This window comes from Osmia lignaria, chromosome 3, assembly GCF_051020975.1.
Source record: "Osmia lignaria lignaria isolate PbOS001 chromosome 3, iyOsmLign1, whole genome shotgun sequence".
In the NCBI taxonomy this organism is placed as follows: domain Eukaryota; kingdom Metazoa; phylum Arthropoda; class Insecta; order Hymenoptera; family Megachilidae; genus Osmia; species Osmia lignaria.
In genome coordinates, this window is record NC_135034.1 from 12,692,673 (window position 1) to 12,703,783 (window position 11,111).

The 11,111-nt window shown below is 32.9% G+C and overlaps 1 protein-coding gene and 1 long non-coding RNA gene across 7 annotated transcripts; one reads left to right on the top strand and one right to left on the bottom strand.

Moving 5' to 3' along the window:
- The first annotated feature begins 2 nt into the window (after nt 1–2).
- Nucleotides 3–4,722, top strand: LOC143308264 (uncharacterized). The gene is made up of 2 exons (XR_013065257.1): nt 3–52; nt 4,222–4,722. It is a non-coding gene; the product is annotated as an uncharacterized LOC143308264 (long non-coding RNA).
- Nucleotides 1,066–11,089, bottom strand: GAPcenA (GTPase activating protein and centrosome-associated). Of its 6 annotated transcripts, none has more exons than XM_034338355.2 (18): nt 10,946–11,089; nt 8,950–9,128; nt 8,665–8,839; nt 8,388–8,586; nt 8,121–8,304; nt 7,676–8,041; nt 7,297–7,572; nt 7,052–7,220; nt 6,729–6,970; nt 6,455–6,643; nt 6,217–6,342; nt 5,940–6,125; nt 5,674–5,848; nt 3,431–3,621; nt 3,304–3,363; nt 2,951–3,142; nt 2,636–2,873; nt 1,066–2,491 (listed from the first exon to the last, which is right to left on the bottom strand). In XM_034338355.2, exons 2-17 carry the CDS (start codon nt 9,118–9,120, stop codon nt 2,640–2,642), a joined length of 3,135 nt encoding a protein of 1,044 aa, XP_034194246.2. In that variant the 5' UTR covers nt 9,121–9,128; nt 10,946–11,089; the 3' UTR covers nt 1,066–2,491; nt 2,636–2,639. The 6 variants fall into 6 exon arrangements, with proteins under 6 accessions (XP_034194246.2, XP_034194244.2, XP_034194242.2 ...); XM_034338353.2 differs by lacking the exon at nt 10,946–11,089 and adding an exon at nt 9,786–10,241 and having other exon boundaries at nt 8,950–9,150; XM_034338351.2 differs by lacking the exon at nt 10,946–11,089 and adding an exon at nt 9,786–10,240.
- Nucleotides 11,090–11,111: the final 22 nt, after the last annotated feature.

An 11,111-nucleotide genomic window follows, 5' to 3' on the forward strand; every position in this document is an offset into this window, starting at 1 on the left:
ATATATATATCATTCTTTGCTACGTTTGCAAAATTTAAAGACAAATTCGAAGGTAATTACTTACTTTGTACATATTTTTTTTCGCATTCCTTATATTTCTTGAATAACTTGTGTAATTAGTTTTTTTCCATTAATATCATAAATATATTTTGAGATATAAAATTCTTAAAAGAAAAAAGAGATCAATTGATTTGTTGGGGAAAAAGACGGATTTTTATTTTATACAAAGAGTAAATAATTTTTTAGTTGACACTGTATGATCGCGCAAAAACAATTTTATAATTTGTCTTTGCATCTCCTTTTTTGTAACGACAAATTAGTATCATTAGCAAACGTAGAGAACAGTGTTTCGGTATCTGTATGTGATTCTATGCTATTGATAAGATTTATTTGTTATCCCTTGAAGTATTAAGACGTCGAATTTAAATTAAACAAAGAGGGAAAGAGAGAGAAAGAGAGAGAGAGAGAGAGAGAGAGAGAGAGAGAGAGAAGGGGGCAGTAACAAAAAATATATATATTTTCTTACAATTTTCAAGACTTACTCCTCTTCGTGTTGTTTTTTAAGTAGAATTTCTGATGGGCTATCTCATCTATGTATGGTCTACAAAAATTTATTAATACGTTAAGTTTTTTGTTTACTTGCATCTATTTAATAAAATGTTTCATTAATTTATAATAACGTTTTCCATTACGCGTTAAAATCTAAGACTGAAATAGCATATCATTCCGTTTTCATCATGATGTCAATTTTGGACAAATAAAATGAATAGTATATCTTCTCAGTAAATAATTTACCTTGAGTTACTCGCTTCAAAGGATTGGTAGGCTCTCGTATACTGTTTTAACATTACTAAACCCTTATGAAATAGACAGATATGATATCCTTCTTTATTTCATTAATAGTGGAATGACATTACAAGGTGTACAGTGATACATATGTAATAATTCTAAATCTTTACATGACTTGTTAGTAAGTTTGCCTCTGATAAGATATTGGTTTCTTTAGTATTTACAGAAAAAAGTATATTATCCTTTATTTCGTATAAGACGTATAATTATTATTATTATTATTATTATTATTATTATTCTTTATTATTAACTACTGTACGAGTCTCTAAGGTGAAACTTTGCCTTTCATCGCGCGCGCACGTGTGTGTCTATGTGTTTGTTAATTATAAAACCGATTCTAAATTAAATAATTATCATCTTCAGAGAAGAAATGATAGAAAAGAGGAAAGAAATGATCGTCAGCAATCTCTTCCGTAACGTGTACGATGCAAAATAATGGCACGATATTTATTTATTAATCGTTGATAACTCTACGGTATCGGTTTTTTTGTTTTGTCGAATGAATGGCACTACTAATTACGAAGCTACGTTTAGCAATCTAAAATATACTTTCAAAGCGTTCATTTCATTGTTCGTGCCTTAACATAATTTATGGCTTTACGTCTAACTTCCTACATACACACTTGTATGTAAATTTGATCAAAACAAAACACAAATGGCAATTAAATATGCTTTTTGAGCCTGACGTTTTGTACGTGTCATTTATGAATTTTCAAACATAGAAAATCAAACTATCGGAAAAAGATTACAACTAGTCTTATATTACACTACCTATATCATTAAAGCTGTTATGCTTTATAAAAAACATTTCAAATGATTATTAAGATCATTACGAAATAGTCGAACATAATAGTTGTAGAATGTGATGTTTCTTTTTCTTGCCACTAATTTAGCGTTACTCGCGGTGACTTAATTAGTTATGAAAACGTGTACGTCATTTAGCTTGATAAATCCTCGATATCTTTAATTAAAATAACACGTTATTCGAATAAAAAAAAGGAACGCGGTCATGTGCTTTTGGAATGTCGTTGTAATAAATTGGTAGAAAAAGTAAAATGAAATTGCGGATACACACGATCCACACTTGTCACGGTTCGCTGAACATGAAATCTTCAATATCTGCAGTATGTTACGTTTGTTAGTTGCCTGAGAGTACCATTTATGTACAGTAGATCTTATAGCACTTCTAGTTTTCCACATCTTCTTAGACTAGTTTCATACAAAACGTAGTGAACTTATCGCTAATATCTATTGTAACGTTTTTTGGATTTCTTTTTTCTATACCCATTATCTCTGAATCAATCGTTTGAAATAGAACCACTGTGTAAAGCACGAAACTTAGCTGTCAAATAATATCACTAACAATAAGATACGTACCGAATTTAAGTTTAAAAAAATAAAGAGAGGAGAAAATGAGTATAGTAAAAAAAAAAAATAACAAACTTAAACAAGTAATATCTCAAGATCAATATCAGTGTCGTAGGATAAAGCTGCCCTCGCTAAAAGCACGCGACGAATAGTACAGACTGACAATGAATAGAATACTACATCATGTAATCATGGACGTACATTGTGTATTCAAAATTGTGTCCGACATAAGTCTCTTTCTTGTAACGTACAAGTTCTTCTTCCAACGTTTTTCCTAGTTAAAGTAACTGTATTTTAATATTCAAGTATATATAGGTATATGCGTAATTATACACATCGATGATTAAGTATGTGTTTCTGATTTAACATAGCCGTTCTGCTTTTGAACGCACGTGTGCACTCGAATCAAAATACTTACTGCATCACACAATTTCTTTGAGATTATCGCGAGTATCGCGATTACGGGAATGTATCAGGTGATGCATTTCACCTCCAGGTGCGCTGTCTCGTCTCAAATCTTTAATCAAGGATGGACCGATTACTTCCCTCTTATTAGCCGCTTCTTTTATACTCGATAGCGTTTTGCTAAGCCATGGCCAGCTATTTCTTGCCGCTTGAAGTTCAGAGGCAGTGGCGTGTAACTGATGCGTCAAGTCCTATGAAGCAAACTAGCCTTGTGATCCTTCAAACTCTAAACAAAACACGCTAATAATGTATGGTATCCTCGTTTTACCTGATTTCTACATTCAGCCTCAACGTGAGCGAGCTTAGTTTGGGCCAATTCCAATTCCAATTCTCGTACCCTTTCCTGCACTCTGTGCAACATAGGGTCTATCCTGTTTTCCAAAGGATGTGCAATGTCTGCCAATATGTTGGACGAATCCATTATGCAACTCCTACATTTTTCGCACTTGGAAACTTTAGACTATAAAACACAGGTGTTATTTTTCTCTGTTTCTCTCTCTCTCTCTCTCTCTCTCTCTTTACCTTGCATTACCCCTCCCCATTAAAAAAACAAAAAGAAAAAAAAAAAAAAAACGAAAGAGCGTAGAATACTTGAATGAGAATCTAGGGTTCATCACTTACCCGTAACTCGCTCAGTGTTGTTTTGGCAGCATTATAATCATCCTCTAAACGTTGGCAAATCTAAAGAAAATATTATATTCATTAGTATATTTGAATTTATCTAAGAAGGAAAATTATAGATGTCTACCTGTTTGTATTCAGCAATGATAATATTACTTCGTCGACTTTCCGAATCTGCTCTAGCCACTTCCCGTTGCAACATCTCTTTAATCTGAATCAATTCAGCTTCTAATCTTTGTTTCTCTTCCTCGTTCCTCGCCACTGTACCACGTAGCTGTTCTACCTCGTTACTGTATTCATCCGCATTTTCTTGTGCTTCTATGTCACGAACAAACGTTACGTGTCAGTGTGAATCTTGTTTCAAATAACACAATAGGTATATCAAAAGTGAGATGTAGAAATATTTCTATATACGATGTATTATCTAGAGGAATACTTAACAATGTTCCAAATTTGTCGTTATGCAAAAAGCTTACGTTTTATCAATGACTTTACTTTATAGCTCATGATTCTGACGGTGAAACATTGAAACCAGATGGCTTCAATGTTACTGGCGGACACGCGATATCTTGCAAAAACAGATACCAATGTCCCACTACTCGTTGTTTGCTGCTGAACATACCATGACCAATTTTAAACTGCTGGCACAGATACATTACCTACTATAAATTATAAATGTGTAGATAATTATATTGGTAAATGAAATTTCAATGCGTTTAAAATCGTAATCAAACACAATTTGCATATAATTATATACTTGTATCTCGTATCTGGTAATGTATCTCGGGACATGTGGTTTAGAATATTTTTCTATGATCACTTTTAATATTTATCAATGCTTGGACAACTTTGTATACAGATCTTTGTTACAGAATAATTTTAAGTAGGTTCATCAAGACAGTTTATTCTATTTAACAGTTAGTGGTCAAATAAAAGCTGAAAGCGTTTGTATTCTCCAAGTACCACCACGATATACATGCAATTCCAACCGAAGCAGAGAAATCAAACCAAGAATGTTTCAGGAACAGGAGGATGTATATAGGTAAATTGACAAAACTAAAAACAATATTCTAAATGGACGATTTATTTTCAATAAGAATTAATAAATAATTTTCGTATAAAAATAAATATAAGACAGTATACAAAGCAACATGACTGAATAAGCATGAAAATATTTTTATTATAAACAACACAATTGTAGAAATGTACAAATGTTACAACATAAATAATTTGATTAGAAAGAAAGAAAGAAAGAAAGAAAGAAAGAAAGAAAGAAAAAACCAAAGAAAATCTGAATATAAGTGTAGGAAATGCGTGTTGATCGTGATAAAAAAAGATGCTAATAATTTTTTTGGTTCATTAGCAGTTGTGGAAAAAAAAAAAAAAAAAAGATACCAGAGTTAAGCGTAACACAACCAATCACATACAACAGCTATGAGATTCCTGCAAGTTTACTGAATTTAAAGAGTGATTCAAGTACAATATTTTTGATAATGCTTCTTATTTGAAGCGATACGATATTAAATGGCGGTAAACGGTAAACCTAGATGGCAATAACAATAATGTTACATATGTATGTACATATATTTTGTGATTCATCAACTGGTTGAAATCTCACGCTTACACTTAATTATCATTAAATTCATGTTTTATCAGCACATTTATACAGCTTGCTGTCCAGCTGAATTTAATAAAGTGTTCAAGAAATGATGAAATTACACAAGATCAAATGAAATATTACCGCGAGTGTAAAAATAATTTATTTGAAAATGTAAAGACCACTTGTAATTATCTTTATCGAGAATTATTTTTAATGTCTTCTTAGACGTACGATCGGTATTTTGTTATAAAATTCTTACCCTTTGCACAATGTTAAGAATGTTATAGCATTTCGATCAACACCCACACGTTTTGTACAGTAAGTTAATTTCGAATAACAGAGAGCAACTTACAAAGAAACATTATTAAATAAACTTTTTGCAAGACTAGATGAACACATTTTGAATGTAACTAACATCACTGTGATATGTACCATCGTAATTTGATAGTCGGTAGATGGTTGCCAATTTTCTTAGCAAACAAGACTAGTTGAAAATCCAAGTTATAATCGAATTAGCCAAACCACTACTACTACTACTACTACTAGTACTACTTCAACTATAAAATATCGCGATAAAACGCGTACGTGAAGAGGTCCGATACAATGAAACGATTGTTGTAAATTTACAACCTTTCTTATGCTGATTCCGCATGCACACAAAATACCGTCATATTCTCGTTATATAACAATTAGGTGATTTGTCAAATATACACAATGGTACTGTAGGAGTTTGTGTGTTTGTGTGATTCAAACATAAAATATGAAATTACCTTTTAGCGTCATAAACTCTGCTTCGTACTTCTTCAACTTCTTTAAAGTAACCGAGCAGGCTAACTTCATTACGTAGCGTGATACTTCTTCGTTTCGGCAACGTTTAGGCAAGTGTACCCGGAAGTATTTTAATATACTTTCAAAGTCCAATTGGAGCAGTTCCTTTTTACATAACTAAAAGAACACATTATACATATTGTTGTTTCGTGACTTAACAATGATCGATAATTAAATATGTATTGTATATACACATTTGATATCTTACCATTAATAATGCAAGAGCGACCTGAAATAATGTGTCGAGCCCTTGCAAAAGGAACACATCGAGTATATGGAAAACGAGATAAAGTGGAAACCTGGCGGTAAATAACGTTAAAAACCATTGTGCAGCAAACATGTGTGTTTCTACGCCACGATCACAGAAATGTTTATAAAGTTCTGGCAACTGATCCTAAAAGAAGGAGAGAAAAAAAAAAAAAAAAATTTAATGTAAGTATGTGCCGTTATTGTGTAATAAAAAGTAAAATGTACGTGTGACTAACCTCGATCAATCTATTGAGCTGATAAAATCGCATATGGAGATTGTCGAATCTATCCTTGTACAAATCTCTCAGACCGTAATCGTACATCAATTTAACCAGAACACAGAAAGCCTGTTCCTCCGGCATCTATAAGAAATACCTAATATTTTTCTTTTCATTAAATACCCTAATGAACGACCATTACAGATGCAGGAATAAAAATTTCCCAAAGTATAAACACGGTCTGATTATTACTTACGTGAAGTAATAAACTAGCAACTAAAAAACTAAGTCCTTGACAATATCCAACTTCTTCGTCATAGACTGCGTATGCTTTGCTTATTCTATACAAAGAATCTTGTCCCAAACCACCTGTTTCTTTAAAATAGTCATGGGCAGGAAATGTTCTATTGATATCTCTTAAAATAACACTTTCACAACTGCTCTCCTGTAAATTCAATATGATATACATATTGTAATGATAATGGAAAGATATACACATATATCGTATATCATAAATCGTTCCGATTTACCTTGGTAATTAAAGTTCTATATTTGTCCATCATTTCTTGTGAATTATCACAATTACTCAAACGTTGCCATACTTCCCCACGCAGAGCTTCGGGAATACCCTGCTTCGTAAGTTTTATCAGAAGTTTTGGACGTTGTTCGTTAACTTGCCAGCTTTCCAAAACTTCCGCCCAACTGTCTAGTTCAGCCCTGGAACAATCCTTTGATACCTCGCCTGTACCACTTAACATTGGTTCGTCACCATCTGTATAATGATACAAACATATCGTTACTATGCTTGTCAATATTTCATAACGAACCAAGTAGTAATCTGAAACATGTATACCTGAATCGATTTCTTCCTTTGGCGTTAGTGTGTCAATGCTAGTCAAAGATGGTGACCGAATCATCGAAGCTAAATTAAGAGCAAGGTTTAATCTGTTCCTGTCTAATTCCCCTGAAGTTTCAATACTTTGTACTTCATAGTGAACTTCCGTTCCATCCCCGGATATTATCTGGGAATAATAATTAACATAAAAATAACGTCAAATATGTACATAATTATTGCATTCATAATGATATCGATCGTACCTCTTTTGAATTAAGATAAAACTGTTGTACAAGATTTCGTTTATTAAAATACCAAAATCTTTCGTTCTGTGGAAATACTTTAACCGATGTTTCTATTATGAATCTAACGGGTTCTCGAATACCGCGTATCACTAAGTCAACGGCAACTGTCATGTAAATTTTCCCTTCTCTAGGAATTTCTACATTAAGAGCTTCTAGAGCTGGATCTGCAGGATCCCAGTGGCCGCATATGTTATAACATTGTTTATCCTGGACTATTGGACCAGCATTCACTTGCTAGAAAACAGTAGTTTATTTATGAAAAAGAAAATCAAAGAAAAAAAGAATATTAATGTTTCTGAAAAAATCAGCGATAATAAAGATTTTAGTATTTTATTACCATTTCAAGTAATCGCATGTCACTGTGCTTTACGTTACGGCCAGGGCTAACAAGAACTCCAAAGCACCTTTCAACTTCAAGCGTAATTCCTCCTTCTTTGCTCGATACTTGCTGAATGCTTAAACATACTTGTTTAGCTACGTTACTCCTCAGCTTGAAGCAATTTCTATCTTTAGGAACTGTACTAAAACCACCCTTTCCATCCTCTTCTTTTATCTCCATTATCACTTCAAAAATAAATACTCGTGAATTGGTTTTCTCACTTCCAATATTGAAACCATTGAAATCGCTTCCTGTTAAAGAACTTGTCATTGATCGCGGTATTCTATGAAAAGCTTTAGAGAAACAAGCAGACACTTGTCCTACCTGTAACCAATTAATACAATACATTTTTATTATTTCAATGTTGATTTCAATTCATGACCTTTATGAAATTTACACATACCGCTTCGGGTATATCGCATCGAAAAACATGGCACTGGTATATAGCAGATTCCAATGTATCCCCGTGAGACCACGTAAAAGCAAAACATGCTGCACACGGACCGGTGCTTTCACCACGTGCGTAAAACAAAATTCGTTGTACCTCGTAATGTGCAATTGGATGTTGTGTAGCAGCATCGTATAAACTATCGTATGAATGATTATGATATACATATAATTATGTACAAAAAATAAGATTTTTTTCAACTATAGTATAAATCATACATACACAACAGAACCTTGAGAACTACTAGGGACAGAAACAGAAACCTTTATTCCTAAATTAAGGGTCTGCTCTGCATTTAAGATATTCATATTGCGTTGTATTTCGGATTCAGATTTTGGTACGTTTATTGCTGTCGAGCCCAAATAAGTTACACCATTGAAAATAGTACATTCTTGTTGTACATGGGCCAGAGAATTTACTTCTGCAATATAATAATGATTGTACAATATACATTAGTACGTAATATTTATAAAAGTTAAAAAAAAGTAATAATTTATACCTTGGTCAAGAAAATCTTCTGGTTTCATGATATCTTGTTTCTCTGACGTAACAATGCAACAAGTTACGTCGTAAAATTTACTATGCCCTACTTTTTTCGGTTTTCCTTGATTTTGCTGTCCGCTGCTCACAATTTTGTACTCGTTACTTTCCATTTTTGAGTCTTCTGTTAACACCTATGAGTTTTATCAGTGATTCGGATAAATATTGTTGCGATACAATAATCAAGATAACATAGATTAAAGTATTTATCGTGAAAATATCAGACAAATGTACATGTACAAACCTCGCGGAGATTATTCTGAAGATCTTCCAAATTGCCGTTGTTGGCAATTTTTAACATTGGTAGTTCAATCAATGTTTGCTGCTGTTTCCCGTTGCCTCTATCATTTACAAATTCATATTCATCGCTTGTTGCCACTGATTCCATTGACTTAACGCTCATACTATCCTCCATAACTATGTCTACAACATAGCATAGAAAAATCTTCTTTTTTTTATTTAATACACTAATTCTGTCAGCAACATACATATGACACAAACGACATATGATTTTAATTTAGTTTTTAACAGCGGAATACTTGTACATGAAAATTTAAGTATAATTTGGAATAAAAGAAAGAATTACATTAAAAGGTAAATAAAAATGATACAAGTGTTTAATTAATATTAAATATTAAATATTAAATATTAAATATTAAATTACACATATTAAATCGATAGATAAATTGAATTGCATGCTCACTGTACGCAAGAAAAGATACATAACATTCATGTTCTATTTATGGAATAATAATGAATCATAAGCGGAATACGCTTCTCACGTAATTGATTATATTTTACTCACTATATCTTTCAAATACAATATAATGTTTATTTTCAGTGGTCTGGGAATACCATTTGACAATCAGTAATGAATTCGATGAAAACAATTGAAGCGAAGAGGAATTATTTTCACTCTCTGACGAGATATTTTCTAACTGACGAGCATCAACCTGATAGTTTATCAGTATGTTAGATCTGAATAGAAAGAAAATAATTCATTCGGTTCCAAGTGTAAAGGAAAAGAAGCATTGGGCGTATGTACAAAGTTCGACACGACATCACTAAAAACACACTAACTCGAATTCATAATGTCGATTTGGTTGTTGAATGTTTCGGATCATCTGAAACGCATCTGTCAAACGAGTCTGATCGAGTCTGAATTTGATCGGCTCGGCGCGCGGCGCGGCGGTATGCTTTATTTGCTCGCTTGTTATTTGCACCCCCAGCAAAGAATAGGGATTACCCTCTGGTTTACTCGTAAACTCGAGAGGACACCGGTCTCTCTGGATGCATTGGCATTCATTAAAGCCACGGACACACCCTGATTTCTCGATTCACGCATCGATCTATCCGCATTTACACGATTTTTTTTCAACGGTCTGTAAACGTTTTACATGATTTTACTCGCATCGGTAATATCAAGTTGGTTTGACAGAAAGGACAACCTTGGAGTCAGCCATTCGAGCACTAAGGTACCGGAAGTCTCGTTTGTTACGACTACGACGAATTACCGAACAACTGGCTGAGAGCGCGCAACAACTTTGAATTGATTCGAGTAATTATCATCGTTTCAATCTTAACAGATAATACTGTAAATAATTATTATAGAAAGGTATAGCTGTTTTCATTTATTTCGGATTTTCTCATGTGTGTCGGTAAATAGTATGTACTTACATATGTAGTTATACATATATATCGAATATAAAGAGTATAAGGTTTTACATCTACGTTTCCGACTTCCTACAAATTAGACATAAATGGTAGCAGCTGTTTTAAGCAATATTTAAAGATTAAATAATATATATACACCTACATATCGGTTGAGAGTTATAAAATATAGAAGATACATTTTCTATTTTTTGATGCAAGTGTAATACGCAAGTATACGCAAGTATAATAAGATATATGTAACATTGGAATTGATTTTATTTTAGTTATCGCAATATTGTATTTATTCGATTTGAGCAGTTATGTACCTTTCGTTGTTATCGAACAAACGGAAGTTGTTCGATGCTAGCTGGCGTTGAAAACTTTACCGACAGTCTATAGAAAAATCCCTAGAAACGAGTTTTCAAATTACGTCGTCATTAACGGAATAAACAGAATTGAAAAAAATTTGAGGAACGTGTTCAGGAGGCCCTAAAGAATGGTCCTTATATTATCGAAATCGTGAAAAAGTTATAAAACATTGAAATTTATGTCTGTTAACGGTCAAGAAAATGGCGGATCAGACTCACTTGCATTAATTTATTCGTAATATAAAGATTTTTGCGAATCGTATGTCCAGATAGAGACTCAGGGGATGATATACAAGCTTTCGTATAGAAAAATAGTGAGAACTACGATATCGTTGATTTTTCACTCGTGAAAGACGTCAATAAGGTAAAACAGACTACAAATTTA

Bases quoted from the DNA above. Each gene is read 5' to 3' on its own strand.
- GAPcenA (XM_034338351.2), bottom strand. The intron at 7,573-7,675 runs GTAATAAAATAC...ACTGTTTTCTAG, and splicing joins ACATGCGATTACTTGAAATG to CAAGTGAATGCTGGTCCAAT. The intron at 3,364-3,430 runs GTAGACATCTAT...TATTTTCTTTAG, and splicing joins TCATTGCTGAATACAAACAG to ATTTGCCAACGTTTAGAGGA.